Source organism: Arabidopsis thaliana, chromosome 3, assembly GCF_000001735.4.
Source record: "Arabidopsis thaliana chromosome 3, partial sequence".
Taxonomy (NCBI): Eukaryota; Viridiplantae; Streptophyta; class Magnoliopsida; order Brassicales; family Brassicaceae; genus Arabidopsis; species Arabidopsis thaliana.
The window spans coordinates 18812605-18838285 of NC_003074.8; the positions used below are offsets into that span (position 1 = coordinate 18812605).

The 25681-nt window shown below is 34.5% G+C and overlaps 4 protein-coding genes, 2 long non-coding RNA genes, 1 other non-coding gene and 1 pseudogene across 10 annotated transcripts; 3 read left to right on the plus strand and 5 right to left on the minus strand.

Moving 5' to 3' along the window:
• Positions 1–1051: 1051 nt before the first annotated feature.
• On the plus strand, positions 1052–1290 carry AT3G08135. Its single transcript, NR_141395.1, has one exon. It is a non-coding gene; the product is annotated as an other RNA (long non-coding RNA).
• Positions 1291–1344: 54 nt separating this feature from the next.
• DWF4 (Cytochrome P450 superfamily protein) lies at positions 1345–4801 on the minus strand. 2 transcript variants are annotated; one of them, NM_114926.4, is made up of 8 exons: positions 4344–4801; positions 3939–4263; positions 3701–3853; positions 3288–3602; positions 3043–3135; positions 2873–2951; positions 2656–2765; positions 1345–1903 (listed from the first exon to the last, which is right to left on the minus strand). In NM_114926.4, the coding sequence occupies exons 1-8, from the start codon at positions 4562–4564 to the stop codon at positions 1658–1660; spliced, it is 1542 nt and encodes a 513-aa protein (NP_190635.1). In that variant the 5' UTR covers positions 4565–4801; the 3' UTR covers positions 1345–1657. The 2 variants fall into 2 exon arrangements, with proteins under 2 accessions (NP_190635.1, NP_001327730.1); NM_001339479.1 differs by having other exon boundaries at positions 1345–2765.
• Positions 4802–13435: 8634 nt separating this feature from the next.
• AT3G50665 lies at positions 13436–13507 on the plus strand. The gene has a single exon. It is a non-coding gene; the product is annotated as a tRNA-Glu (tRNA).
• Positions 13508–13555: 48 nt separating this feature from the next.
• Positions 13556–17080, minus strand: U1-70K (U1 small nuclear ribonucleoprotein-70K). 2 transcript variants are annotated; one of them, NM_114927.4, is made up of 9 exons: positions 16790–17080; positions 16370–16484; positions 16220–16299; positions 16054–16129; positions 15902–15966; positions 15745–15807; positions 14754–14835; positions 14442–14655; positions 13556–14361 (listed from the first exon to the last, which is right to left on the minus strand). In NM_114927.4, exons 1-9 carry the CDS (start codon positions 16886–16888, stop codon positions 13872–13874), a joined length of 1284 nt encoding a protein of 427 aa, NP_190636.1. In that variant the 5' UTR covers positions 16889–17080; the 3' UTR covers positions 13556–13871. The 2 variants fall into 2 exon arrangements, with proteins under 2 accessions (NP_190636.1, NP_850676.1); NM_180345.1 differs by having other exon boundaries at positions 13725–14361; positions 14754–15807; positions 16790–16972.
• Positions 17081–19490: 2410 nt separating this feature from the next.
• AT3G08140 lies at positions 19491–19720 on the plus strand. Its single transcript, NR_141396.1, has one exon. It is a non-coding gene; the product is annotated as an other RNA (long non-coding RNA).
• Positions 19721–20726: 1006 nt separating this feature from the next.
• Positions 20727–21201, minus strand: AT3G50680 (annotated as a pseudogene; the record flags this gene model as incomplete). The annotated part of the gene is made up of 1 exon: positions 20727–21201.
• Positions 21202–21550: 349 nt separating this feature from the next.
• On the minus strand, positions 21551–22230 carry AT3G50685 (anti-muellerian hormone type-2 receptor). The gene has a single exon (NM_114928.4). The coding sequence runs from the start codon at positions 22142–22144 to the stop codon at positions 21668–21670; it is 477 nt and encodes a 158-aa protein (NP_566937.1). The 5' UTR covers positions 22145–22230; the 3' UTR covers positions 21551–21667.
• Positions 22231–22322: 92 nt separating this feature from the next.
• On the minus strand, positions 22323–24791 carry AT3G50690 (Leucine-rich repeat (LRR) family protein). The gene is made up of 2 exons (NM_114929.3): positions 23387–24791; positions 22323–22903 (listed from the first exon to the last, which is right to left on the minus strand). The coding sequence occupies exons 1-2, from the start codon at positions 24491–24493 to the stop codon at positions 22667–22669; spliced, it is 1344 nt and encodes a 447-aa protein (NP_190638.1). The 5' UTR covers positions 24494–24791; the 3' UTR covers positions 22323–22666.
• Positions 24792–25681: the final 890 nt, after the last annotated feature.

The window sequence follows — 25681 nt, forward strand, 5'->3', positions numbered from 1 at the left end:
ACTCTGTTTATACGTATATACTAGCAAGTTGTCCACAATGAGTGAATTATATATATTCAGTTTTATTTTTGAATATGGAATGATATTTACATAAAATTATATATATAATTTATCTATAATTGTTAATATAACGCTCGAAAATAATTAAAAATATTAATTTTGAAGTTTATAAATTATGATGTGTTTAAAAAAGACACTTTAGTTGCGCAAAAGTCTGCAATGCACTAAAATTGTTTTTATTTTATTTTTGTTAAAATGGTTTGTTTCACTCTATAAAAAACTTAAAATTTTCAGTATTACTTTTTATTTTAATTTTGTTAAAATGATTTTTCCTCCAAAGTTGTGTATATATATTTCTTATAGTGTAATTTCTTCTGTTTACTATTTTAACCGAGCTAACATTAGTTGATGCATTGCATTGAGAAAAAAAATATAGAAGAGAAGATGAAAACCTTCATGAAATTTGAGAATTTGCAATATCATACTTTATTAAAAGAGTTTTTTGTTTATTTTTTTTTATTTTTTTTTATTTCAACTTTTTCTAATCGACTAACCAAATGGGGACGTGGTAGTAAAAGAGATATGATATGGAGAGTCTCTTTCATTTGATACAAAACACATCTGTGTAAACAACTTAAACCGTAGTTTATCTTTTACTTATGTTTTAGTTGTATTTTCCCTTTTTTTTGCTCAATTTTATTGTTAATTGTATTTTTCATATAAAAAACAATAAGACGTAAATTCAAAATCATGTTATTAAAACTGATGAAAACAATTAAGTCAATCCCTTTTTTTGTAAGTTTTCAAATCATGATCTTAAGTTTTAGAGAGTCTCCTTCATACAGATCAATACCGCTACATCCTTCTGTAAGTACCGAAGCTTTGGCCTGAACTAGGACTTGGAAAAGACCCTGTCTTCAAAAGAGGAGACCCATTGCTTGGTAACGAGGATTACTTTACTCGTCTAGAAGAGGATCCTAAAGATGATGAGATAGAAGAAGTAAAAACGAAACCCTCTCATTTAAAGGAATAGGACCCAAGAAACAGTAAAAGCTCCTCTCTCTTTCTTCTCAAAATAAAGAAACCATTTTATGAACCTTCTTATCCTGAGAGCTATTGTTATTCATTTAGTCCTTTTGACACCTAACTCTTTGTGTCAATGTAACACGATAAGAATCAAGATAAAGTTTGGAAACCGTCATAGGAGGTGTATCCATAATTGACAGGTTTCTTGTGTTCTGATGTTCAGTCTCCAGCCCAATGATTTCCCACTAGACACACACGAGTGTTTACATAATTCTTGTGTTTGGTATTTGACAATTTGTTATTGCTTCGGATCAAAAACGAGGTAAAAGTTGTCACTTTGTTATAATCGTAATATAATTGGGCCTTATAGAAAGCCCATTTAAGGTTTAATAGTGTCGACACTAATAATCAACAACATCCAATACAAATGTCCAAAGACTCAACCTAGCTCCCAATCTATATACATCGTCCACTTTCGAAAGTCGAAACCCTTTTCTCAAACCCGAACTAAAAAACGAATATCCAATAATATTATTTATCCAAATTTTTATATATCATTGGGCAAAAAAAATGATTTAAAATTATCAAAAAAAAAAGAAGAGAATAAAAATACTTTCATCTTTTTTTTTTTTTACAGAATACGAGAAACCCTAATAGGCAAACCGTTAGGAAAATCAACAAAAGGAAAAGCAAATGGTTTATCATCTTCTGCTAATTCCCAATTGAATTTAAGAACTAGATGATGAATAAACACTGCCATTTCTAACTTGGCTAGCTCTGAACCAGCACATAGCCTTGGCCCTCCTCCAAACGGCATGTAGTTGTTTCCCCACGTCGAAAAACTACCACTTCCTGAGGATGACGCTCCGTTGTTTTGCTGCTCGTCACAAAAAAAAACGACAAACCGATTTTATAGATCACAATAAACCCCCAAAAAAAGAAGTTGGAAGAAAAAAGGAAGAAGAACACGTGCTTGTTGGCACCACACCACGTGGGTCATTAATCATCTCTCACCACCTCTTACCTTCCCCACTCACTATAACATCATGACTACCATTATTATCTTATTTCATAAAGTATTATCTCATAATAATCATAATAATACTATATAGTATATTTCTCTAATTCGCCGATTTGATAGTTGTTATAATTAATAGAGTTATAAATCTAAGTATTAAAACCAGTCAACGTGGCAGAATCTAACGCACGTACAAGTCATCGGGCGTGTGAGATCCGTCAAAGCCGTGGTACCATCGTCCGTCAAATCTTAAATTGTATCAAAGCCGTGACTAATAATAAATCAACGGTCACGATTATAAGAATATTTAGGCAGCTCCTACGTCATTAAAGACATACCATCCTACTAATTAATTGTCTTCACGTACACTTACACCAACACGTCTCTTTCTCTCTCTTATTTTTAATTTATATGCTTTCATGTGATCAATGATCCATGACGTGTTAAGATCTAACTTGAAAGATAATAATAATAAAAAGTTTTTGCCAGATTAATAGTTCTCGTATAGTATCTATAGATAGGTAAATCACGTAGGACGTATCTATTCATGCAATAGATGAAAAAACTATACACTAATTTTCGATAGTTAACGAGAGAAACTTTTTATTTACCTGTTGCCATCTCCAAGGATTAAAGAGATTAGGTTGGTCATAACGAGAATTATCCAAATGTACGGCTGAGATCACCGGTAACACTTTCCACCCACTAGGGATATCGTATCCTTTTTTTCCAACATTAAGAAATGTAAATTATTTTAATATTTTTCATCCAATAAGATTTCAATATTCCGGATTTCATTATTTAAAAATTTTGTACGTAAAGTTTTACCTTTGTACCGAACATCTTTGAGTGCTTTGCGATGCAAAAACCTAACTACATTTCCCAATCGAAGAGTTTCATTTATAACCTTCACACACACCAAAAAAAAAATCAATAATTTTGGTTTCATCATAAATCATATGAACATAGAATAAATAATGAGAATGATAGTAACATACACATTGAGTAAAGTCCATTTTCTTGTAATCATCCCAATTTAATTCTGACTCTCCTAGTTCCTTCTTGGCCCTCGCGATCTCAAGATGCTCTTCCTTCAAAAGTATAAATCAATAAACATAAAATTAGTGACAATTAAATATACATACTTTTTTCATCGTATATTCTAATAGAATAATTCTATAATAACTTATATAATACGTAACAATTTGGTAGTAATTAACTTGTGCTGTTATAATTATCTTACCCTAAGCTCTTCAACGGCTTTAGGGCAAGCTTGCAAGAAGAAGATAGCGAGAGCAATGGCTACAGAAGAAGTCTCATGTCCGGCAAATAACAAACTAAGAATGAGATCGAGAATTTGCTCCGTCGATAAATTCGAATGTTTCAAAACCCATCCCAAAAGATCATCGTCTGTTCTTTGTTTCCTAACATGATCACTCTTACTCATCTCTGCTTCATCCTCTGTTTTCACTTCTTCTTCTTCTTGATCTTCTTCCTTGATATCCAATTTTCTCTCTTCCATTTTCCTCTCAATGAACTTCAATATCGTTGCTCGTGACTACACAACCATTTTAGATATTTTATTTAACACATAAAATAAAATTAAAAACCTATAATGAGAGTTTGTGACTTTACAGCAAAAAAAAATAAATGTACCTGAAGAGCTTTATGATAAGCAGTTCCTGGTAGATTTAGAGGAGCAGAGACAACTCCTTTCATGAAAGTTACATACTCTTTCTTTAATTGCTCTGTTTCTTCTTCTCCAGGATCCATACTCATTATATGCTTCGCCATTAGATTAAACGTAAACTGTTCAATTAAAAAAAAAAAAGTTAGAAACTCAAAAGATTCATAAACAAAAAAATTTAGCAAAATAAAAGATAAAAATAAAAACCTTTTTGGCCTCGTCTTGAGCAGAGAAAATAGAGTTTTGTTGCCAAGAATCAAGAACAAACAAAGTATGTCTCTCAACATCTTTAAGTAGAATAGTTCTAAGACGTGCGTGACTTAAGAAGTTAAGCGAGATACTTCTCATATCTCTATGCATGTCACCAACAAGAACAAGCATCGACCATTTCCCAAGAATCCCACCTATACTTCTAGGATAACTACATTCAAAGAGCCTTCCTTCGTTTTGTAATATGAATCTATTAAGTCCAGCATCAGCTGATACGATCGTTGGTTCTCCAAACAAGTTCGATCTATATATCTTACCATACCTGTAAAATAAACAACATTAGTCAAATTTCAAAAACAGAGGATTTATTTTTTTGAGTTTTTGGAAGATGTTGTTGTTTACTTGGAGACATGTTGTTGCATGAAGTCACCGAGTGTTGTGGCGGTGTACGGTTTAAGATAACCGATGGTTTCACCAAGAAATGGCCAACCGGATTTACCCGGAGGTAGATTGAATCTGGTTTTTCTATTTCTTCTCTTCAAGAGAATCAAGAAGAGAAGAAGAGACAAAAGCGATGGGAGAAGAAGAAGAGGTAAGAGAGTATGATGCTCTGTTTCGAACATGGAGCTAGTTTCTCTCTCTCTCTCACTCACTTTCTCTTTCTAATGGCTTTGTCTTTAAGATTGGGAATCGGACTTCTACTGAAAAAGGGAGCTTCTGTTTGTAAGAGGGGGTTTTAAAGAAGTCAGAAAATATAATTGTTATCATCGTCATTAAAATTTAATAAAATCTTCTTATTAAGCTTAAACCTAACCAATGAGCTTCATGGCTTTTGTTTCTCCGTGTTCATTACTTTTGTTGCCTCGTTATGCTCCTTTTAATACTTTTATTTATTAAACTCTTAAATTAAAAACAAAAGTTGCAGAAAGCTGCGATGCTGAAATAGTTTAACAGCTATTTATATCATAAATATCATGGATTAATGGATATATCTATAATCAATTGTCTCTGGCTAATAGTACTATAACTTTCATCCACCGTGGTAGAAAAAAAAAAGTCATTAGATAGATCGTACGAATCCATCGTAAAAGTGTTTATGAAATTTTATCTGATCAAGTTGTGAGTTTTTAAATTAATAAACCCATTCGTGCTAATAATTTTTGATAAATGCTCCAGCAGAATCCCAGGAAGTCCGGTACGGTCTCAATCGGTTTAAATTGGGATTTCCAAAATTACCCTTAGGATATGGGAAAAGGGTGGGCTCACGAGTAGGGGTAGAACAGTGAAAATGTCAGAAGGACCCCTACACGAGCGTGCGGTCAAAGACAGAGTTATTAGATTATTACCGAACTGGACAGTCAAACCCGTAGACTTTTGGCATTGTCTTTTTTTTGCCCCTCAATAGTCAGAAAACACATTTACTCAAATTTTTATTTATTTTAAAGTTAATATTTTAATTCCGTTTTCATTGTTGTCCCAATTCTGAATCGCACCATGCATTATTAATTACACCTACTAGATAACATACTTTGAGCGCGTATAGGCTTATATAATTTTTTAAAATTTGCTTAATGTATATTACTACTTCCATTCCACAACAAAATAGTTTTCTATCTGTTATTTCTTGTTCCATAAAAAAAAAAAATTTGGAAGTTTCTGTTAACAAAATTTTTTTTGGAACTTTCTATGCATTGTTATTGACTAAATATTAATAATTTGTAGATTTCAAAAAATATTAATGGAGATATTTGAATTCACCAACTATTATTGGTTCATAATGTATTTATAACTAAATATAAAAAAAAATATTTTAAGAACATAGGAAATACATTATAGGCATCATATTTTAATAATATTGTTAGAAATTATAACATTTTTCAAAAATTTTGTCTTTAAATTAAAATGTAATACTCAGCTGTTTCTTCTATTGATAGTAGCATTGAATTCCTAATTTAATATTTGCAGAAAAAATTGACTATCACAGTTGTAGAGGCTGTCATTATGGCAACAAAAACATACGGTAATTAATCTATGAGTAAAAGGGTTACATTTTCAAAAAATTAAAGTCATTAGGTTTATCCTTCATGCATCGCGAAAATAAGACAAAACTTTTTTTACCTCGATGATTAATATTTATACGTAGGAAGAAACAAGATTAAGTTTAAACATCCAAAGTATGTATTTGGAATAATCACATACTAGTATCTAATATAAATATTGTAATGTTACAAGTTCGCTCTTATTAAATTCCAACTAACAATAAATATGTTAAAGATGCATTAAAGAAAGCAATTTAATAGTTGCAGATGGTTACACGCTTGTAGAGGACTTCGAAACTGTAACCCAAAAGATCTATGCATTTTAGATCATTGAATGGAATCCAAGAAAAATCGTTTTCTTTTTTTCTTGTTTTTGTTTTTATTGTTGACCAACCAAGAATGATATTTGCAGTGATCGTAACATACGGTCCCATAATTATTACCACGCGTGTGAATTTCATTTATCGACATCACATAACTATTCTTTAGTCTCTAGTATAGCATACGTGAAAGGTATAGCATACCCATATATGGATATGTTAACTTCTCTTAAGTTTGTTTTTTCTGTAAGGAATTATGTATATGTTGACCACTAATTGATTAACATATTTGTTTACCACTAAATCTATATTTACATAACAACCGGTAATTCCAAAATTTTCTAAAGGATTTCAAGCTATATTCAGTTTGTAACTTTGTATAAATAGCTTGAACGGGTCCTTTATGCTTTATGCTAGTAATCTCAACTAGTGACGCTGTAAAATCGTATTTAAGGTTCGAGTCCAGTGTCCCGTAATGTTTGAGAAAAAGTTTATTCAAAATGGTCCCAGACAATTGTTTTGTGATATATCATTGTTATCATATATCCGCGATAATATATAGTTAAGAGAAACGAAACAAAAAGAAAGACAAAATATGCTTTAAACAGAAGATTATGCAAATACCTGGAACATAATATTGAGATCAGCTAACAAATAAAATATTTTTCACAATCGTTATCGCAAATTTTAACGAATATCCAGAAAATCCAAATAGGGTCGATATTGATTGTGAGAGAAAGCTGGCAGGGACCATTATTCCACAACCTTTTGGTTGTCATCTCTTATTCTCTTTGATAATTATTCACATACTCCATGGGTCACTACTCTTTCCCTTTTCTTATTTTCGTTTTTTTCTCAATACTCTTGTTAATAATTTGCTGGATTAGCACAAGAATCATAATCATGATTGGAGTGATCGATAAACGGATATTCACACTCGTATTTAATTTAATAATCAAGAGATATGAATTCGAAATTTTAATTGGTAAGAAAATCTTCATAGTAATCAAAGAAATGATGCATGTAATTATGATCAAATAAACCTAATCCAGAACCAAAAACTATATCGAAAATTGTTTTGTTTGTTTGTTTTTTTTTTTTTTGGGGGGGTCATAACGAAATATGTTTACACTTCAATCAATTGTCTTTTTGATTTACTCATATACATATAACAAAAGAAACACAAAAACTTAACTGTGTAATCCAACCAAATGGAATCGATTATTTCCTTTATTATTATAAATTCCAAACTCCATATTTTCTCATATACCAAAGATAGATATTTTGTTATAACAATACAATGTAAAGATAATTAATTACTTGTAAATATTTTAAATGAATTTTAATATTTAATTATCTTGGAATCCAAATTGAGAACCAAACTCAAATCATGTGAACAGAATAACCAGAAACACGAAATTTATATTGTAGCTCAAACCGAACCCAACAATATAATACCCACATCTATGTGACTACGTCCCGCCTAAATCAATCTCGTACGATCTCAAACAACATGGCAAAAGTCACAAAGCTACTATCAAAATTTTTGTTGCGTTAAACCAAGTATTTTTGTCTCCGGTTTCGTAATAAGTTGCGAATACATGTGTTCGTAATTTATGCATACGTGTTAATAAACGCATGTAATCTATACGTACATGTTCGTAAAAAAAATCTATACGTACATGAATGCATGGATCATGCTGTGTTGACTTCATCGTTTCAAGCCGTATTGACTTGTAACCTTTTTTTTTGTCGGCGACTTGTAACTTAATTGAGGACAATTGTAAAATAAAAATTTGAGGAATATTAAAGCGACGTTGTTTTATATTTGCCACTACCTTCCACTATTTGTGGTATACGGGTATGCCTAAACTATATGCATATATATGTTCATAACTCTTGAATACTATTTTATATTTATTTATAACGTCCATTAAGTTGAATTTAAAAATCATGTGGTGAGACACCAATAAGCTACAAAACCGATAGGATAATAATTGTATGTATAGAATATATTTTTTTGTGTGCAAATTGTATGTATAGAATTTGATCATCATGAAATGAATTCAAGTGTTACCTGAAAATCCTTTTTTTTTTTTGGGTCGACTTATTTGGAAATCGATAGAATTATAATTATTTGGAAATATATAGAGAGAATGATAATGGGGGATACTTTGGGCACGTCCATGTGTTCGCATTATTGCAGTTCACGTGCAGTTGCTCGTCCACCAGCTTTCTCCCAATTTCACATGCCGTTTTCTCGTTATATTTTGTTCTTGTGCAAATAAGAAAACAATACCATAATAATTTTATTTTAAATTCCGTTTTCCTTTACAAGGATTTATATGCAACCAACTGTACTAGTTTTACGAGTTTCTTCTTAACATGTGCTAATTACCAAAACGAAAAACATGTGTGTTTTGCATATAGAAATTCGTTAAAATTTGCGATAACGAGTGTCAAAAATATTTTATTTGTTAGCTGATCTCAATATTATTTTCCAAGTATTTCATAACATTCTGTTTAAAGTATACATTTTTCTATCTTTTTGTTTCATTTCTCTTAACTTGATAATATTGCGGATATATGAAAAACATGTCTTAGTTACAAAAAAAAAGCAGTAGGTCAATTTTTTTCCCTATTAGTACCAATCTATAAACGATTCGTTTATAAATAAAAACGGTTGAAAGTTACTATGCCAATTAAACATAATGTGTAGTAATTATGAAATTTTCAACTTGTTTTGTACGTTGAAAATATTTTGTATTAATTTTTATATATTATTTTCTTTACTTTTAAAAATTTATATAGTGTTTACAATGTTCATTAATCAACTTGGCATAAAAATGCTGACATAATGGTACAATTTCTTGTTTTTCGAACAAGAAAACCACCCTTTACAGTCCTATACATATTTTTAACGTATTCGTTTTAAGGTAATGCTAAATTTTATAAAATAAAATATACTGAATTTTATTATTCAAAACCGATTTCAAATACTGTATATTGTAGAGATAGAAAAGAGAAAATAAAATAGAAAAGAAGCACTCGTGCGGGTGCGGGGGGACGTAACGGCGGCCCAATGATTGCCGGAATGGGGCATGCAGGCGGTGGGAGAGAGACACGTGGCAAGTCACACGTGTGGTATAGTGAAAGTGACATGACGAGACGAGAGTGGGCTGTCATATAAATGCTCTCACCCACCGTTTGCTTTAGCATTTTATTTTTGTGTGATCTGACTTCACTCTTGTCTCTCTCCTTAAAACCCACCACCACCTGTCTCTCATCAGAAAAGTCAAACCCTTCTTTTATTTATTCCTTTAATACAAATTTTCGGAAAATTTCACAAACTTTAAGAAGTTTTTTTTTTTTTTACAAACCTTTATGATTCTTCTTTCTTATTTTAAGGACACTTTTTGTTGAAGTTGTTAAATCGAAAAATCAAAATCATAAACATAAATTTCTATGTTCCAAAAGTTATTTACATCTTGTAGAAATTTACGATTTTATTATGCAGTATGTAGCTAGTTACCAAAAAATCTTAGTTTCTTTTGTTTTATAGCTACGTTGTTAAAAGAGTTTTAATTTTATTGTTAAATTATATTTAATAAACGTTTATACAAATGAATATTTAATAAACCTTCTATTTACGTTGTCTTGATGTTGTCTTGATGTAAACCATATTTAAATTGCATCTGCATATTTCTCGAAATCTCCTTTCCTTAGAGTGTTTAAACGGTTTTGAAAATTCTTATCAATCAATTGAACAAAATTGCTCTCCATGTCTCCTGTCATTTCTTTTCCTCTAAATACTTTTTAATCGACAATAAACAGTTTTTTCAGTCAACATGACCACACCTGAATAGTTTACATTACATTAAAGATAATAATACAATTTTTAGAGCTTTTAACAAATTTGAAGTCATGAAATACAATAATCTGCGCTGTTTGAAAGCTTGGAATTCGAATATACAGTTTTAGTTTTATAATACCAGATCAAATTCAAATATGTTTCCATAGTTTTTTTTTTTTTATGTGCACCGTTTCCATAGTTTTCTTCAAATTAGTTTTCTCTAATGTTTTTTTTTTGTCAATTACTAGCATATAATTCGATATATAATTATCTTTTTTGTTGTTGTATGTCTGTTTCATTTGATTCTCTAAACTCGGAAAAAGACAAAGAAAGTGACCAACCAAGTTATAGACCGACTTGATTTAAATGGCGCGATCTAGTGGCGCACGTAGCTAGTATATTAATCTTGGATTCAATTATTTTTGTCGACGATCCATAAATTTGATATGACTTAACAAAAGTCAAATTTTGTTGACTGAACTAAAAGGTTTAGTCGGATCGAGAGAGATAGAGATGGCTAGAAACAAATGGGATCATCACTATCTCTATCAAATCAATGTGACAAAAATCTCAATCATACATATACTTGTTAGGTACGTTTCTTTATTTTAATTCTTGTCTTTGTTCTCTCTAGAGATTAGATCGATTCCAATCACTTTGGCTTTTCTTCGTATCTCTCGAGTTCTCGACCGACAAATATACCTTTAAATTAATGCAACATTTTATTTTTACGATCTCTGTCATATCAGATTCTTCCCTTTTCTCTCCTTCGTGCACACGAATGGATAGTATGTATAAACCAGTTCTCTACCTATCAAAGACAAATTTTGTTTTGGTAAAGCGTAGTTCGTCCAAATATGATATTTTCTTTCGTATTTCAGGATAACAAAACAAGTGGACAATCGACTTACTCAACATGGAATTATTTTACTCTAGTTTAGTTTCTTTTTAACATATTTTTTGTTTGTTTGTTTGGTGTAAAAAAAGAGTAAATCGGAGTAATGAATTTTTGTTTAATATGGTTCAGCCATATTAGAAATTTAAACCAATCACACCCATAATTAAATGATCGAAATAGCAAATGTTATAAGAAAATCGAATAATATAACTAAATAAAAATCTTAACACTAAAATAATGACTTGACCGTCAAAAAATGATAACTGCAATTAGTAGTTTGATAAATTTTATTAGTGATCACCATATTAGATCACATTCAAAATTAAAAAAAAAAATATGTGACGTAAGTTGTAAAATACAAACCAAAAGATACTCTTTGAACATAAATGGGAATCGTGTATATTAGATAACATTAGAAAAAACAGTGAACTCAAAAACTATTCATGTACTCTATGGTAAGTAGCTTCAGTCTATTACCACTCATACTTCTTATGGATGAAATTACTTCATGATCACTTACACATAAATACGATAATGGCAAGTTTAAATCTGATTACAAAAATAGAAATTTAGGTGAAGATATGAAGAAGGGTGCATGGGGGTTCCCCCACATCCACCTGCAAAAGTTATGATTGCATTTCAATCATTGCCCACGAGCGCAACCAACACGTCGCTCTCTTTCCCTTCAATTTCATTTTTTTATTTCATCTCTATCGGTTTTACTTTGCTCGATATATAAGTTTATATGTATTACAAATTTCTCATGCTTTGAATCATATCGTCCCACTACTTTTTGGAATTAGTCATTGCTCACAATGTTTGACTCTTTTCCTTCTATTCTTTTTGTCTTTACCTTCTCCGTTTCAGAAAGGGTTTTGCTAGTTATGCTAAATGAATGATTAAATCGAAATGATACGGCTAGATTTTTTCTTTTCTACTTCGAAATTTTTCTTGTAGGCTTTTTAAAAATGGAAAATTGTATAATTTCTGAAAATTGTATTGAGCTAACAATTTTTATGGAATGATTTGCGATAAAGCACATCACAATGCAGAGTTTATTTTGCGTATAATATATAATTTTACACTAGTTGTTTGCATGAAAGTATATATTTTCTTGAGATTTTCTTTTCCCGCAGTAACCATTTACTCGCTCTTTATAGACAAAACATAATTATGTAATTAGCAAAACAAAACATAATTATGTGGAGAAAAAACCTAAGAAATGGAAAGAGGAGGCTAAACTTAAGATAAAGCCCCATGAAGCAAATGATTTTGAAGTAAAAGAAACAAAAGTTATGTGTATGTTTGGTTAATGGCAAACATTAGTAAGACAAATTCTAGATTGTTTATAAAGAAACAATTTAAAATCATGGCTTGCATTTGACTGTAGTAAAAAAAGACTTTACAAACTACAATATACATAAATAAACGACAAGCATTATTATAATCAAAAGAAGAAAAAAAAGTTGAGAAAGAAGAGAAGAGAAGAGTGTTGAGTTGTTGCTTGTTGGATCCTCTTTAAGTTTTCGCATGGGGTTAACATTATAGCAAATTCTCCTTTTACTTTCGGCTCTGGTCCCTTTCCAGATTTCATTTTTGTTATTATCATAATTAGTGTTTTTATCCACCGATCTTATTCTTATATTTTATTTGTCATTGTTTTTTATAAGCATTTCTGAGATATAAAGCCAGTTGGGCTGAGATGTGTTAGCGATTGTTACGTACTGCTCATGAATGTGGATGGGTCATTAAACCAAAAAAAATAAAAAAATGTTGATGGGTCGTCACTCAAATATTCAAATTCATCTTATGTGTTGTTACTTGCTATTTTCTTTCATCATAAGCAAATTTTTGTTTGAACGTTGCCTAATATTGCTTACAAAGAAAATGAAAGATGTGTAAACATTCATATGTATATTATATTATATGTCTACACATTAATGACGTTTTAAAAGAAAATCCACATGTTAATACATAAATTATTCGGTCTCTAGATGTATGAAAATGGCATTGACACTCCCAAAAGAAAAGAGAAACATTCAAAGCGCTAACATTGAGTAACTACGTCAATCAGAACGATCATTAACCAAACAAAAGTGTAAAGATCTAAGAAATCATATGGCTTGCTTTTTATATTTAGAAATAATTGCAAATCTATTTTACAATTCCATCACGAATACGACCCCTGAGCATGTGTCCCAACCTAAGTAACAAGAGTCGTGTTGTATTTGTATATAATAATAATTCTAAAAATAGATACAGATATGTGTATATAAAATACTCAAACGTACGAAGTGTTTGACCTTGGATTTTAGTAATGTTTTCTAGCAAATGTGAAACCAAAATATTCAACAATAATGTCATAATGAAAACCATTAACAAATTCCATTGTCGTCCAGCGGTTAGGATATCTGGCTTTCACCCAGGAGACCCGGGTTCGATTCCCGGCAATGGAGCCTTTTTTTTCCTCAAATTATCTCAAAAATTCACGACTATCAATATATCCTCTCTCTAAACATATCAATCTATTATATGCTAAATAAAATAACATTTCAATCATGTTTTCACCAATAAGTTTAATAATTGACCGTTTCTAGGCACATAAATCATCACATGTATAGTAGTACTGCATAAGAAATAATCAATAAAACATCACAACTTTAAAGTTGGTTTGATTTTGATTAATAATATGACAAACTTCAAAAGAGAAAAAATAGCAATCAAGTTCAGAGGTAACAAACAGAATTGCATCAAGTTTTGATTTAGAATAAACAAAAAGGATTCTTAAGTTTTTAGAGTTTTAAACAGCCGAATGAAACATCAACGAACATACTCTCGCGATTCTGATCTCTTAGACCGCTTGTACTCACGTTCATATCTGAAGTCATCTTCCTCCATTTTATCGTAGCGATGACTGTACCGGTCTGTGTCCCCTTGATCGTCTTCATAGTAGCCACGAGTTTCTTCTGGCTCGCCACGGTACTCTGCATCTCTCTCACGGGACCGACCACCACCCTCATGCTCATATTCACCTCCTTCATAATCCCGCTCCTTCTTTCTACTGCGGTCTCGGTCATGATCCCTTGAAGTACGATCCCGTCCCCTGTCACGGTCACGGCGGTCTCTGTCTCCTCTGTCACGGGTCCGGTCACGATCACGTCTGCTGTCCCTATCCCTGTCTCTGCCTCCTTGGTCTCGGTCTCTGTGGTGCTTATCCTCTCTCGGTCTGTCACGAGACCTCTCTCGAGGTTGTTCGTGAGACAGCTCACGAGACCTTTCCCTTTCTTTTCCCTTTTCCCGAGATTTCTCACTGGAGACAAGGTAACAACATTATCAGCACAATATTAGTCACAAGGCAAAAGAGTTTGGTACGAATGAAAATATCTTTACCGCTCTTCCCGTGGTCTCGATGGCTCCTCTGACTGGGAGGTTCTTCCTTGCGGTTGTTGTTCCCCAACAATTTCTTCACCACCACCCACTCTTGAGGTCCCAAGTCCACCACCAAGCCTGCGTGGACGCCAGTTTGGGACGGTTCTACCTCTCTCCACATCAACCAAAACTCTTCTGCCGTCAATCTTTTGTCCATCAGCTTGCTTATATGCAGCTGTAGGAAGAGTAGCAAAACACAATGCAACATCAGTATAAAGAGCAAACATCTCAGGGAGATAAAAGAGGGTTGAAAGAAAAGAGATGTGAGGGCACCTTTCATGTCACGGGTGTGCATGTACTCAATGAAAGCATATCCTTTGGGTTTATTGGTCAGCTGATCAGTCACCAAATGAACCTGAGAAGTTTCAGAAGAAGACAATTAACAAATCAAATCTGTGAGAACAAAATCAGATTCAAGATAAAAGTGTTTCATATCAAACAAACATGCAGCTCTATAAGGCAGGCAACCTTTATGTTGTGTCCAAATCCGAGAATGTCACCACCCACATCAAGAATTGGCAGAAAAATGGATGTATTGCAGCAAAATTACCATTTTTGAAGAGTCTAATAAACCACCCCTTACCAGGGTATAGAAACTTAGATAACTAAAAATGTATTAAAAAGTGAACCAGATCACCTTCATAGTAGCCCAAGTCCCAGATACTGAATATATATAGATGTTAAGATAGGAAAAGAGAGAAGGGTTTTCGATAATCCAACCTTGGTTGCTTGAAAATAAAGCATTTGAATGGCTTTGGGATATGGGCAGATAATATTTTATAAGTTGCTTACCAGCAGGATGAGTTGAGCTCATTATAGATTCAGAAAACAACTAATTGATTAGGTAAACCGTGTGCCTATAACCACTATATGATATATCATTGTAAAAGTATTTGCTCTCTGAAGGGACAAGGAAATAAAAATACCAGGCCAAATTTACCGAAAACATCTCAAACAAACACCATGGAGAGAGGAGCTGTGTCATTATATGAGAAGCACTTATGCATCTATATATTCAGTTATTGAGAAAGGTCTAAGAGACTTGATGGCTTTACACAGTCTAAAGAAGGCATGCAAAACAAAGCAAATGTAGAATGGCCTTTTGGTCTAGCAGAAAAGATGCAAATTTATAAGGGACTGAAAAATTCTAACCTTGGAAGACTTTTGTAGATAAAATAAAACAAATTGAGCAAAGAGCTCTAGAGAGGGAAGCCATTACACAAATTCTTACCGAACCAGCAAGGGAATGCTCAGAATAACCTACCCGTTTAATTGGTCCATAAGATTCAAACTCCCTTTTAATCTTACTCTCTGAGGATTCGTAGTTCTGCAAGACAAGAACAGACCAAAGTTAAGCACAACATAACTCAGATGTCTAACAAAAGTCATTCAACAGTAAGAAAAAAAGAAACACAGCTTACAAGTCTTGAAACGAACAATGTCTTGTATGGATCTCCAGTAGCATTTGGATCATTATTGGGGTCATCTGCATATAAAAAAAAAACAAATTAACTAAGAATTCTCAAACCTAAGAGGGCATTAAAAGGAACACAAATAACATATAGTAGATTACATTTCTTTAAGTCCTCAGCAGCCTTTTCAACACCTTTCTCCAGTCGCAATTTATGAATTCTTTCCCTTTTCTGCGACTGGACAATGAAACAAAACAAAGCTATAAGCCACTGATTTAGGGTTAAAATATGGCAATAATCGAAAGAGTTAAAGGTGCATCATCATACAGGTAATTCAACTTCTGGCTTAGGTGGAGCGTATTCTGGATCCCCAGGCTCAGCAAAGTTACTTACAAACTGAGCCATACCTATATTCAATACACAAGACAAAATCAAATCCAAAGCAAAGAAAACATAATCAGATATACAAGTTGATACCTGTATAAGGCGGGCACTTTCTCTTCTCTGGTGGTGGTTTGTACTCCAATGGCGGACGTGGCTCAAAAAGCTTCAAGAGATTGTTTGTTAAGCCAGTAGGGTGGCTCTGACCCATCTGCATATCAGATAGATCCATTATATCAGCTTTAAAGCAACAAGATATCAATCAAACTGATTCAAAACTATAAAACAAGCTCAAGAATCAAGACCAATATAATCAAATCATATGACCTAAAATCGGAATCTCAATTCAATTTAGAACTAGCTGATGAGTGTTACAACGCAATCGAAAATAGAACCGAAGCAAGTATCAAACGACTTAAGAGTATTCCAATTCATTAGCTAGAAACCTAATAGACAACGAAACTAAAATCTAGAGAGTAATCACGAATTCAGCGAATTTAGAGAGAAGAGACGAACCAGCTTAAGCTGAAGAACATTGGCTCTGTTCTGAACTTTAGCGCGAGCTTGAACAGCGGCGTTTGGATTACGCAAGAAAGGATCGCCGGAGTCTCCCATGGCGACAAAAGGGATCTCGGAGCTGTGCTAGGGTTTTTCGTGAGGAAGCGGATGGAGGATTTTTGCAGAGAGAAGAAGCAAAACTAACAAAACCCAAATTCAATCTCTAACCGGATTCTGATTATTAAGAAAACCGAGTTGAGATCCAACAGATCACGATACGTAAAACGATGCCGTGCTCGTATATCTCGGTCACACTTTAACCCACTCGCTGAACAAGAGGGTTATCAGCTTCAATTACCTTTTTTTTTGGATTTTACAATTTTTTGTTAACATGTCAAATTATTGGTTTTGTAGGCATTCGTTGATCTTTGGCTCCCATATTTTTCTAAAATCCATTAACAAAAAACATAATTAAAATAGATTCCAATTTTATTTATTTTTACAATAACAGGCTCTAAATTTTTAAATATTTTAAAGTAACCATAATAAGAAAAATTAAGCATTTCCAAATGACCATCACTGATTCACTTCCATAGGATGTGGCTCTCCATCCAATGATTTTGTTAAGTATGATGGAACCGAGGTTGGAGATCTATTGAACTTGACGGGCACACCTTTTACCATTGGTCTCGTGCGCTAACAGCGTAATTGTTGTTGGTTGCAACATCAAAGCCTTTTGAGAAAAAATGAGCCAAGAATAGTTGGTTGCGTCTCCATTTGTGCACTACAGCACCAGAAGCGAGAATGGATAAAAAAAGGTTGCAATGGCTATAGATGCTGCAGAAAGAAAGAACCTTATGTGATCGGGCATGTAACTGGTCTCTTAGTATACAAGGGGATAGTAGAAACACAACAATAGGCGAGGGTGCAAAGTGGCAATTTTAACAGACGAGTTTGACATATACCCTTCCTCAAAAATTAGTGATACTCGATGGATTTATGCGATGAAACGTACGATAGTCCACCTACAATGGTCAATTCAAACTGTGAATCTCTCATCTGTCGGGTGCTCACATCACCGTTGCAAGTGCCATATATAACCTGACGGATTATGAGTACGAGATTGGATATTCAGTTTGTGCATGTTCCAGTGGTTACAATGTAACCCATAAGATCTTTTAGGTGGATGCAAAGTGAGAAACTGACTCGTTCTGTTTTCTTGTATTGTGGAAAATGCTTGCTTATTATAATTATGTGGTTTTTCATCTACAGATATGGACGAGTGTAGAATACTCAACAATAATGGACGTCACAAATATTGTTGCGAAGGTAGCATGTGTGTTAACACTCGGGGAGGGTACCATTGCGTGTTCCACAAGAAGAAGACGTTGCCAATTATCATAGATTCATAGGTATGCAATTTTATCATTCAGATTTATGTATTCATATAATGGGACTGATGACTCCCCTTGGTAACTGCGTTTGGCCATCGTAGTAGAAATTGTTGGAGCCTTGTCGCACCTGAACTTAGGCGCCTTATTGGGGATATATGTTATCCGATTAGGATTAGTACAATATCTTTGATGATAGAGTTTCTAACCTATATTTTAGGGATTTATGTTTATCTCTTGATAGAGATCATTGTATATAAATACCATAGTTTGTGAATCAATAAAATCAAGTCAGTTCAATACCTTATTCTACATGGTATCAGAGCAGTCGATCTTTGTGGATCATAATTAAAGCTTCCGCATTATAGATTTTGTAATCAAGAAAAGATTATGAAGATGGTGATCACTGAAGGAGAAGACGGTGCCTCCGACGGTGGAAATGAAAACGACGAAGATGTCGGCATGTTAAGGGATGGAGGTTACGTGATTGTTTCTTAATCACATGGGTATTATTTTTCCAAAACTTTAAGTCGTTGGTTTTCTATGTTTTTAGTAGGATTGGTTTTGGTTTTTCTTTTTCTTTTTATGTTACTGGAATTATTCTTGAGTTAAGAAATTTTCAGAGTTTTTGTGTTCTTAGTAAGAGAGTTTGGTAATAGTTTTACCGTTACGGGGGAGTTTGGTTATGGTTTAGCCATTAGTAGAGTTTGTGGAACATTCATGTTTTTAGGTCATGTTTAGTCCCGAGTTATAGACCGTCCAAGATAAAGATGATTGTTTGTGGAGCAGCATAATTTGCGTACACGGGATGTATTCCCTTTTACCAAGACCGAAGACATGATGAAGTTCCACCCCAAGAATGAAGTTTATACCCTAAGATGTTTATTTACATGATTTGTCCGTCCTCGACATATTGTCCACGACATACGTGTTCCGCTTTGTGATTGCAAAGTTTGTGTTTTGCGTACCACGTTTGTCGTGCGGGGGAGTATTGGGGATATATGTTATCCGATTAGGATTAGTACAATATCTTTGATGATAGAGTTTCTAACCTATATTTTAGGGATTTATGTTTATCTCTTGATAGAGATCATTGTATATAAATACCATAGTTTGTGAATCAATAAAATCAAGTCAGTTCAATACCTTATTCTACACGCCTCTATCAAAATCTATCACATAGACATAAAGAGATCTAAATATGGATGGTAGTATTTTCGTTGTGAAGAAGTCTACATGAATTCTTAAAAATGATATCAATCTTCTTCGTGTCATAAATGTACCATGGCCCATCGTCAATCCAATACTTAGTCGCGACAGGACCGCTCATCCCCGAATCTGGATTATCCGCGATGGCTATATTCTCGCTGTAGGGTCCTTCGGAGAGGGCCACGGCGCAGTCATCAATACATTTGTTAGCGATGCTTTGTGCATAGGCTGCAAGAAAACAGTTGTGTTTGGTCGATTTGTATCATACTCGTTTTTCTTGCCAAAAGAAAACAGTTGTGTCAACAATATCTAGAGATTTCATTTTACATTGATATCCAAAATTTGTCTGTTTTGATCCTTCAATTTGATTTTCTCCTACCTTTTCAAAAGTTGTTTAGCCTTAACTGTTGCCTTGTGTGTTATCATGTAACCACATCTATCGCTAAGGCAAGGAACTAGGAGAATTTGCTGTCAGAATGTATCATTGTGTGTGTGTGTGTGTTTTATACTTAATACTTGTATATACACAATTTATAAAGTATTCAAGCACATGTATAAAAACAATCGTAACTTGAAAATTTCACTAATAAACTTATGTAGTTTTTTGTTTGTGTAAGAAGAAAGCACAAAGATAAGTAACTAATGCTTGAGATTCATTATCGTAAACATCAATAGGAAAGTTGACCAGGGATATTCTCCGGAGGAGGATCATTCTGACACCTCACCTAATCACGTTTCACGATCTGAGTATAGTCATCGCACACAAACATGCACGAATTGGTGTCATAGCTTACCATATCCAATACTTGGTTGCCGCAGGACCACTCATCCCAGAATCCAGATTTTCTCCGAAGAACACTACGACGCAGTCATCGATACATTTGTTAGCGATTCTCTGTGCATAGGCTGCAAGAGTCTCGTTCCAATCCTTGACGTATTCTACGTTGTGAGCGGCGAGCATTTCTTGCTGTTCGATATCGACTCCTGGGCTTCCCTTTGGCGGTTGAGCGAGGGTACCACGAGCCAGGAGGGACAATAATGCGACTAAGAGAAGGGTATAACCAAAAAAACTCCTTATTCTCCATTTTTTTGCTCTTTTGAGAATATTTTTTATTTCTTGGCTAGTATATATAGAAGTTGGGTTCGGTGGGCTAAAAAAACAAGCTTGGAAACTTCAAATCTTTCGTTAATTTACTAAATAGAAAAGTTAAATAATATCCTTTACTCTAATGTGTCGATATTAACATTAATCCACATTTTTTTTTGAAAAAAATGTTAAATTATATCTTTAGAAAAATAACGTTGTTACAACTAGTGCATCAGGCGTTTGATAAAGAAAGTATTGAAACTTAGATTGAGTTTGCTAAATCTTAGGATCGGCTTTGAAGTCAAGCTTGGAAGCATGCTTCATAACGACAGTCCTTCTACCTTTGTTTGGTTGTGATCTGATTTCTCATTTATATATCAATCCATTTGATTAGTTGGCCTGCAGTATTCGGTGTTTCACTGTGTCTCCGTCCATTTCTTTCCCTCCAATAATGTATGCAGTGATTTGGAAGATATACTTGATAATAAACTCTCGATTCGACAATGATGATTCTTGGATACATGAGTGAGAATCTGAGACCAGCCGTTGGAGTAGTGTGTCTTAAAGACGCCTTTGGCAAGCGCTGCTTAGACTTCCGAAGCATAGCAGCAAGAGAAAAAGAGATGGTCCCGTGTTTTAATGCAGTGGCTACATAAAAATGCATTCCCTCAATGCTCCTCTGTCCCACTTAAGCTTACGAGCACCAGTGGCGAGACGGTCGTGGGCTGCCAGCCATATCAACACTTTTTCTTATACGACATTACACTTTTTCTTACGAGTGTTTATATTTTATTGATCTGCAATGTATCTGTTCGTCCATGCCAAATCAAATCTATATCTATCATGTAACGAAGCATATATAATCATAATTTCAAATCTTCATTAATAAACTTATTCGTTTGTTATTATAACTTGTCATAGATTTGTTTTTGGTCCAACATGAAAAGCACAAACCGATGTCGGATTGTTATAACCGGGTCACACTTAAACCCTCTTACTGAACAAGAGAGTTTATAGAGCTCACAGTTTACCATTTTGCCGACTAGTTGTTGTATTGTACGTTATGTAGAGATTGTTTTTTTTTTTTTTGTCGTAGGTTATGATTACCAAATGTTCTCATTAAATTTTATAATCCCTGGCTAAATTGCGAATATGGTCAATGAAAGCAATTATTAATTTGACACTTTATTTATACGACATTACACGTGGTTAACCAAAACACTGGTCACTAGGAAGTGGACCTGGAACCGACCCATTATCCAAGAACTGAATACCAAACACCACAAGAATGGCTAGAACCGACAGATACGATAAACCCTCGACCGCACCCAACAAACCAAATGGCCCATTTGGCAGACCTGACCCAGTTTTTGTTTTAGTGTACAAAGACCAGCCCACGATGCCAACCACCACCAAGTAGCTCACACCTTCCAACGCTCCGATTAAACCGGCCGGTCCGGGAGGTAAGCCACATCCCGTGGTCTTCAAAGTGTAGAGTGACCATCCAATAACCGGCGTCGACACTAAACTACCGGCTATAGCTGCCGTCTCCAGAAATCCACCAGTGTCGGTGTTGTCCTTGGCCTTTGCAACAACCCTACCTAACGGCTTAATTGATCGCCGGATCAAATTACCCCGGTGAAACGACGGTGGAAGAGAGGCAGAGATCGGAGATAGAAGAAGCATTTTAAGAGTGTGAGAGATAAAAGATAGAGAGAGAGAGAGAAAGATTGGATGTTGAACTCTCTCACCAGTTAATTACCACACAAAATAGCAAAAAACCTCTCGGCATAAGCTTTTAAGGAGAGCCTTGACGACCGTTTGATCTTAGTGCATCACACACACTACGACAATCCTAGCAAAACCATCCTGACCAATAATGATACGACATGTGTAAGTGTAATGGATGTAAAACAAAAGACGATATAACTCAAAAGATTTATCCACATAAGCATTCTTACAAGACCCTCTAACAGAGAAACAAGGTCTCGAAACTCTTCCTTTGTGTTTTTTTGTGTTTTTCTTTCCCTCCATAAAGTGGGGTTTCTAAAAGGGCGGTAAATCCAAGCTGAGTAACCGTCATTTGAAAATCTACCAGCCTGACCATAACTGACATTTGAACATTCAGATATAGCCGCCTGAATCAAGAAGGAGCCGAGCTTCTTTTCCATCTAAAACTCATCAAACTAGAGATTCTGATCTGTATGTTCAACGTTCCTCATCATCATCGTCATCATCCTCACCGTCATCATCGTCATCTCGTTTTCTCTTTGGGCGAGATGATGAAGCCAAGGACTGGTCAGGAATTGGCAGGTCATCTTCGACTTCTTCTTCTTCATCTGGATCATTGTCCTCATTGATCGGCTCGATGTCATTACCCACAGCATCATGATCTTCCACTTGAGAAACTGGCTGAACAAGGTACCCTTCACCAGATTCTTCATCCTATCAAATTCATCAAATACTAGGTTAGCACTAAACACAAAGCAACAATTTGACAAATCATAACTTCACGCATGGAAGCATTCCATCACAAAAAAAAAAAAAGAGAGTCAAGTTTGGCTTTGGTTGTCTAACATGATACCTTATGGTTAACACGACAGGGTACTTCGTAAATCTAACCTGATATTTTATGCAGCAAACAAAACAATGCAAGACCAGACTAGTATTCTAAACCGGTAGCAAAATTAGAGACGATACTAAAGTCCCCTCTTATATGTCCTCCATCAATCACCAAAGTTCTAATATCGATCTCTGAATAGCAGCAAGACAGTGAACTTAGGCACAAAAATTTATCAAAATGAAGTAGTAAGTCTATCACCACCTATCTGCCGCAACTACAAACCAGTGAAAAAAACAAGAAAATTAGTGAAACCCAAGCACAACATTCATATCTCAAAACATAATGTTTGAAGTACAAAGTGTCACCTCCTCTTCAACATCATCATCTTCATCCGCAAACTCTCCATCATCCTCAACCCCTTGGTCATCTTCCCCAGTCTCGCCATCACCATCTTCATCGTCATCTCCTTGTTCATGCCCATCAATCTCTCCTGCGTTCATCAACCTGCTTGTGCTCCCTGACCCACCAAGACCACGATCAGCATTATCAACTTCCTCTTCCTCCTCATCCTCTTCATCATCTTCTTCATCATCAACCCCATCTTCCTCATTCTCACTATCTTCAATCTCATGAACCTCAACCACATCATTATCTTCCCCTACTTCCTCCTCACCAGACTCACTATCATCCCCATCATCTTCCCTTACTTCTTCCCCATTAACAGCTTCAAGACGGAATCCATTAGCCCGATAACTCGTCCCGTTCACTCCAGTAGCCTGCTCTGACTCATCATCCTCAGCATCACTCTCTTCATCCTCATCAACATCAACAACACCATCTACCCTTTCACTATGGCCATTACTCATCCGAGGAGCCTCTGCTCTTTCATCTCCATCAATCTCCCCACTTCCAGGATCCTCCTCATCACCTTCCTCTTCTTCTTCTTCATCCTCTTCATCTTCCTCATCATCTTCATCATCAGACTCAGGCCTCTCATTCCCTTCAGCATCAGTCTTATCTAAATACTTCAAAGTTTTAATCAACCCAAAAACCCTAGATCGATAATCCTTAAGCCTAGTCACAGGACACTCATACAGATCAAGAGACACAAGCTTCAACTCCGCCAAAGGAGCTAGATCCTCAACAAACTGGATCCGGTTATTAGATAAATCCAAATCACAGAACGAATCAAGCCCAGCTTCAACAAGAAACTCTAAACCAACAGTGATCCGATTATCAGATAAGATTAGCTTCTGTAAATTACCAAGTCTAGGAAACTGTTCCAGAGAAGAAACACCGATGTTAGCTACAGAAAGATGCTGAAGATTCTGAAACTTCTCGAGAACACTAGGTGGTGGTAAACGTCCCTGAACGCATTTCACAGCACCATCAAGTGTTAGCGTTCGTGTAGCTAACCTATCTGTTTGACCATCTAGAGCCGCTTCTACAGCTCTTTCCCAAATCTCATCCATCAAAACCAAACCCACCTTAAAGCTCACAACACACCTTCTCTCTGAAAACAGAGAACAGCTTCGAAACTCGCTGAGAAGAAGGTATCACAACAGAGCGAAGAAAGGGGAAAAAGAGGGTTAAAACAGAAGAAATTGATGAATATCGATGAAGGGTAAGAGATGATTTGAAGAACCCAGAATCAAAAACTCTCTCTTTTGAAAAATTTCTCTACCGGAAAAACCTAATTTGTACGGTCACCACCAGTCGCCACTAAAACCTCGTGAGGAAGACGAAAACCTAACATTGTTTTGTTCTTTGTTGGGCTCTTAATTGATTGGGGAAATTCGGTTCGGGTCGGGTTAAAAAGTGGGGACGGGTGGGTTGTTTTGGAGAATTTTGTGTGAATTATTTAACGTGTTGATAAACCGTTGGATTAAAGTGTTTAGGATCGATGACGTGGCGTAATGGAAGGTGTTGATTGAATTGTTTTGTTTTGGTTGTGTAGAAGGACGTAAGGAGGATTTGGATCTGGACAATTTCGACACGTCTCTGTTGTGTGCAACTAATAGTGGACCCCTTTGTTTGACATATTTACCAAAAACGCCATTATCGGCCTTTTTTTTTTTTTTGTCAAAGATGAATTATCAAATCTACAAAAACATTAGTGGATCATTAGAAATTGAAACACATATAATTCTCCCAAATTGTATGTTTGGTAAAAAGTAATTCAACATGGTTCACTAAGCTCTTTTTTTTTGTTACAAGTCTAGATCATTTTAACGTGTTAAACCATTTGAGTCAATATGTGATTTAAAGCTCTATTGGGAAATTTGACTCGAAATAGTTTTTGTCGATCGAATATAGAGAATCATTGTAACTTATGTATACATCTACATTTGTATATTAAAAGAGAAAAATAAATAATTAAAAGAAACAAGAAAAAAAAGAGGAATCAAGAAAGAGTTTTACGTAGTCAACATTAGAAATTTATATCTACATGTGTTCGAAACTTGGCAATTGATAATTGAGATTCTAGGTAAACGTTGCCAGTAGAATGATTTTAACTCTCTTGGCATATATAAATTATTGCACTTGTATTGTTTTTAAGAAACAATATAGCCGTTTTTGTCAGTAAGAAACCATATAAAAATGTTAAGTCTCATGGCTGCTTAAAATGTTTCGAAACTTTTAAAGTTATTAATAGTCAA

What these genes read in the sequence shown, in the direction of transcription:
- AT3G50685 (NM_114928.4), bottom strand. Translation starts at nt 22,144, where the DNA reads ATGCTTCTTCTATCTCCGATCTCTGCCTCTCTTCCACCGTCGTTTCAC.
- DWF4 (NM_114926.4), bottom strand. Translation starts at nt 4,564, where the DNA reads ATGTTCGAAACAGAGCATCATACTCTCTTACCTCTTCTTCTTCTCCCA. An exon ending in ATGCAACAACATGTCTCCAA is followed by an intron (nt 4,264 to 4,343) that starts GTAAACAACAAC and finishes TTTATTTTACAG; the next exon opens with GTATGGTAAGATATATAGAT. An exon ending in CTTATCATAAAGCTCTTCAG is followed by an intron (nt 3,603 to 3,700) that starts GTACATTTATTT and finishes ATGGTTGTGTAG; the next exon opens with TCACGAGCAACGATATTGAA.
- U1-70K (NM_114927.4), bottom strand. Translation starts at nt 16,888, where the DNA reads ATGGGAGACTCCGGCGATCCTTTCTTGCGTAATCCAAACGCCGCTGTT. An exon ending in CATTGTTCGTTTCAAGACTT is followed by an intron (nt 15,808 to 15,901) that starts GTAAGCTGTGTT and finishes CTTGTCTTGCAG; the next exon opens with AACTACGAATCCTCAGAGAG. An exon ending in TCGAGACCACGGGAAGAGCG is followed by an intron (nt 14,362 to 14,441) that starts GTAAAGATATTT and finishes CCTTGTCTCCAG; the next exon opens with TGAGAAATCTCGGGAAAAGG.
- AT3G50690 (NM_114929.3), bottom strand. Translation starts at nt 24,493, where the DNA reads ATGGATGAGATTTGGGAAAGAGCTGTAGAAGCGGCTCTAGATGGTCAA. An exon ending in ATGATGATGTTGAAGAGGAG is followed by an intron (nt 22,904 to 23,386) that starts GTGACACTTTGT and finishes TGAATTTGATAG; the next exon opens with GATGAAGAATCTGGTGAAGG.